The sequence below is a fragment of the Poecilia formosa genome, unplaced genomic scaffold, assembly GCF_000485575.1.
Source record: "Poecilia formosa unplaced genomic scaffold, Poecilia_formosa-5.1.2 Scaffold368, whole genome shotgun sequence".
Lineage (NCBI taxonomy): Eukaryota > Metazoa > Chordata > Actinopteri > Cyprinodontiformes > Poeciliidae > Poecilia > Poecilia formosa.
In genome coordinates this window covers 75-4,217 of record NW_006800307.1, presented here as the reverse complement: position 1 = coordinate 4,217, position 4,143 = coordinate 75, and the positions used below count along the sequence as shown (strand labels likewise).

The following is a 4,143-nucleotide window of genomic DNA, read 5'->3' as shown; positions in this document are numbered from 1 at the left end:
GTAATAAAATGCATATTTGTACCATAAATATCCAGTAATAAAATGCATATTTGTACCATAAATATCCAGATCAGCTCCATCAGTTTGTTACTCAGAATCAATAATCGAATATCTGAGCCTGTGAGTGTTTAAGGAGTGAGCAGCCCTGTTCACTCTGGAGGGTCACATCAGTGATTTACACATTTTTTATTCTTAGAGACTTATAAACAATAATACTGACCATTTTCAAATGTTTTTATTGTTGTCAGATCCATCCAGTCACTGGCTGCTGCATCTTATCCTTTATTAATAATTAAGAAATCAAACCAAGTTCATACTTTCCCTTTTCTCTTGATTGAAGTCAAACTAAATCACGCTGAACCTCCTGATTTCCTCGAGCCGTAAACGTTGGAGCCGTTTCTTCCTCGGCTCTTTGTCTGGCTAACAATGCTAACCGTTGTGCTTGGTGCCAAGGAGTTTTATCTCTGTGAATTCATTACCAGAGTGCACCTGCATGGTTAACTCCATCAATAAACAACAACACAGTAGCTGAAGAGCAGTAAACAGACCGTGAAAGATGACAAATTTGTTTCTCTGTTTTCCCTCAGAGCATCAAGGTGTCATGGCAGCCGCCGCCCCGCAGCGCCCAGAACGGCATCATCACCGCGTACAAGATCAAATACAGGAAGACTGGTCGCCGTGGAGACCAGGAGGCCATCGAACCCAACAACTTCTGGTACCTGTTCACAGGTGAGTCCAGCCTTTCTGACAGATTCACTGCAGATGTTTTCTGGATCATCTGTAGATGAAAAGCTGGATTTATGAACCATTAATGAAACAGCAGGACTTCAGTGAACGTGTTTTCTGTCTCCAACATGAATAAATGTTGCTGCGATAGACGAACTAAATACATGAATATAGACGTATATAAAACACGGGGGATTGTTTCTGCTCATGTCTGTTTTCTTCTCCTGCCTCAGAAAAACCTTTATTAGCATAAAACATGGCCGTCCGGGAGCCTGTGTGTGCGGCTGCATTCAAAGTGCCACCAGCTATTATTTCAATTTGAGCTCTGCCAGATTTGAATGAAACTGATCTCCGTTTTCATTATTTCCTTCATCGATGGTTATCTCTGTCTGTCTGCGGCTGCAGGTGGAGACTAATCTGTCTGCTGTGAGCCTCAGGAAACCAAACCTTTATGGAAATATAATATATATATATATATATATATATATATATATATATATATATATATATATATATACACACATATATAAATCCCAGTGCAGTGTAAGCATGTTTAGTCAAAGCTTTAACATCCGTCTTTCTAACCTTTATGGTGATGTAAAATGGCCACATGAACACAATAACTACCCTGTAATGTTAATATTTACTGGTTTATGTGAACAAATGTCTTAACAACTGAACCAAACTGAAGTCTGGACCAAAATTATTGATTAGATTTTCCAGATATTTTCTGATTTACAATAAAACATCAGAAATCATCCTCTGGTTTCTAAAATGATATTTTACTAAAGTTTTAAAGTGAGTCTTTTTATTTCTATAATCCAAATTATTCAACCAACCTAAGGAGCCGAATCCTAACCCAACTAACCAATCTGACTGACCAGATTGGTAACTAGTTACCTGAACTCCTCCACTGTTCAAACATCCACCCACTAGTTAGCTAACCAGTCAACCCAACAAACTAAAATCCATCTGACCAATGAACCCGACTATCCAAACTACCCAAACCAACAGACAGCCCAACCAACACAACTAGTCACTTAACCTAACTACCAAACCAACCAACACAACTAGTCACTTAACCTAACTACCAAACCAACCAACCCAGCTCACCATAAACACCGGCTGATCAACCCATTTAACTAACTTACCCCAGTTAACCCTTTCTGGTGTTTCTGCTGCTCCAACATCTGGCCGTTTTCAGGCAGACAGTTAAAAACCTGAATATTTCTAACAAATGTTTCCTCAGAGTCACTCAGCCATCTTTGGTTATTCACAGCAGCGGCCCTGAAAAGTTCAGCGCTGAATGTCAGGACTAACGACCCGAACTGTCTCTGTCGGCGCTCAGGTCTGGAGAAGGGCAGTCAGTACAGCTTCCAGGTGGCGGCCATGACGGTGAACGGAACGGGTCCCTCCAGCGACTGGTGCACCGCCCAGACGCCGGAGAACGATTTGGACGGTAATCTGTTCAACACGAAGCGTCTTCCTCCTCTTTCCAAACACACATAAATATTTAAGCAGCGGAGAACCGCGGCTGGTCGACGGAGCGAAGGTTTGGTCTCGGGGGACGGAGGGGAGATGGAGGGGGGAGGAGAGGAAACGCCAAGAAAACATCATCCAGAATGAGAAACAAAGGCTGCTGGGTTAAAATCACCAGAAATGCTTCATAAGATCACAGAAAAATGCTAATATCCTCCAAAAGGGGTTTTTCTTACACTATGCATTCATTTTTTATGTCTTTTCAAGAATGGAAACCAAAACTTGGCTTTAACTTCATTTTCTCTCTTCCAACAGAAGTGAGTAGAACATATTTTCCAACTTTAGGTCAGGAATCAGGAGGCGGTTGCTTAACGATGTGCGTCTAAACTCTTAATTAGTCCCTACAGAGTAAAATATTAGGGTTAAAGTTAATGAAGTCGCTGCTGTTATAATTTGTCCTTTTTGATCCCTATTAGTTTCCTATTGGTTCTCCTTTAACCAGCTTCTATAGGAAGGTGCTGAGAAAACTCCCTGTCAGACATTTCTTCCTACATAGCGGGCTGCACAAACACTTATGGTGTTTAAAAACAATTAGCTGATGCTTCGTTTGTGACCTCAGACGAGTGTAAAGACAAACAGCAGCATTAGTGATTCCTCTTCATGCTGCAGATCAGGAACACGCCGCTCTGCTCAGCAGGAAGCGCTCCGATAAAAACAAACACGTCTTTGCTAACTGCGTTTCTCAGAGACGGAAACTTAATTTGAATGGATTATCGCTCAGAGAGGCGATGTGAAGCCCCCAGGGAGCAGCCAGTAATCTGATCTAATCTGAGGCTGAGGGGTAACACGACCTGTCAGGGCGTCGCGCTGACTCTTCTTCTTCTGTGGTTTTGTTGTGGCAGAGAGTCAGGTTCCGGACCAGCCCAGCTCGCTGCACGTCCGGCCGCTGCCCAACAGCATCATCATGTCCTGGACGCCGCCGCTCAGCCCCAGCATCCTGGTCCGCGGCTACATCATCGGCTACGGAGTGGGAAGCCCCTACGCCGAGACGGTCCGAGTGGACAGCAAGCAGAGATACTACTCCATCGAGAACCTGGGTGGGTTCTGGTCCCACCCTGACCCACCCGGGTCCAACTCGCCTCATACATTCACACTTTCTATGTCGAGTGTTAGTTTTTTATCTAGCGTTAGCTTCTGCTAGTTTTTAATGTGTTTAGCATTAGCTTCTGTTATTTTCTCAGTGTTTAGTGCTAGCTTGCACTAATTATCTTGTGTGTACTGGTTTAGCATTAGCAGACCTAAGATTCTGGGTTGGCCAATCAGTGGTTAGTGAATCTACCTGTTTGGTTAGCTCCGCCCACCACTGGCAGTAGCTACTGCTGATTTTAGTGAAAACATAAACTCCATTATAACCATGGTGGCCATTTTGAAAATGTCCACCAGAACAATATGTTTAAGTTTCATCGTTTAACAAACGTCGGCCTGATCCGACACCAAACATTCATGGATTTGGTGATTTTAGGACAAAAATACATTTTCCATGACATCCTGGAAGCCATATTGAAAACATCTGAGAACTATTAGGGAATGTGATTGTTTTGTCCAGTTATGAATTTTGATGTTTTAAATATTGTTTTAAAGTTTCTCCGTTATGTGACAGCAGAGACGTTTTGTCAGTGTTTGTCTGTGCCGTCCTGGTGTCTCTCAGTTGGTTTTGCTTCACTTTAATCTGAGCTTTTCAGAGTAAAAGTCTCTGCTGAGAACAGCTGCTGCGTCAAACTGCAGCCAAAAACTTCAAGGAGGTTTGTAACCTTAACAGATTCCCTCCTAAATGAGCGCTAGGGAGGCCTGAGCCGTTTGGGCCAGTTAGAGGCTGGAAGCAGCCGGCGTCCCGTTTGGTTCTCCTCCCGTTTGGTTCTCCTCCTGTTTGGTTCTCCT

General features: G+C 43.2%; 1 protein-coding gene across 2 annotated transcripts in view; it reads left to right on the top strand.

Moving 5' to 3' along the window:
* Nucleotides 1-3,828, top strand: part of LOC103153967 (netrin receptor DCC-like) — a 129,202-nt gene extending 125,374 nt beyond the window's left edge. Inside the window, exons 13-15 of one of the 2 annotated variants that reach the window (XM_016662333.1) lie at nt 588-729; nt 2,075-2,185; nt 3,108-3,828. In XM_016662333.1, the coding sequence (XP_016517819.1) occupies nt 588-729; nt 2,075-2,185; nt 3,108-3,406 (552 nt within the window). In that variant the 3' untranslated portion in view covers nt 3,407-3,828. The remainder of the gene's footprint in view (nt 1-587; nt 730-2,074; nt 2,186-3,107) is intronic. The other variant, XM_007575080.2, reaches the window with a different exon arrangement.
* Nucleotides 3,829-4,143: the final 315 nt, after the last annotated feature.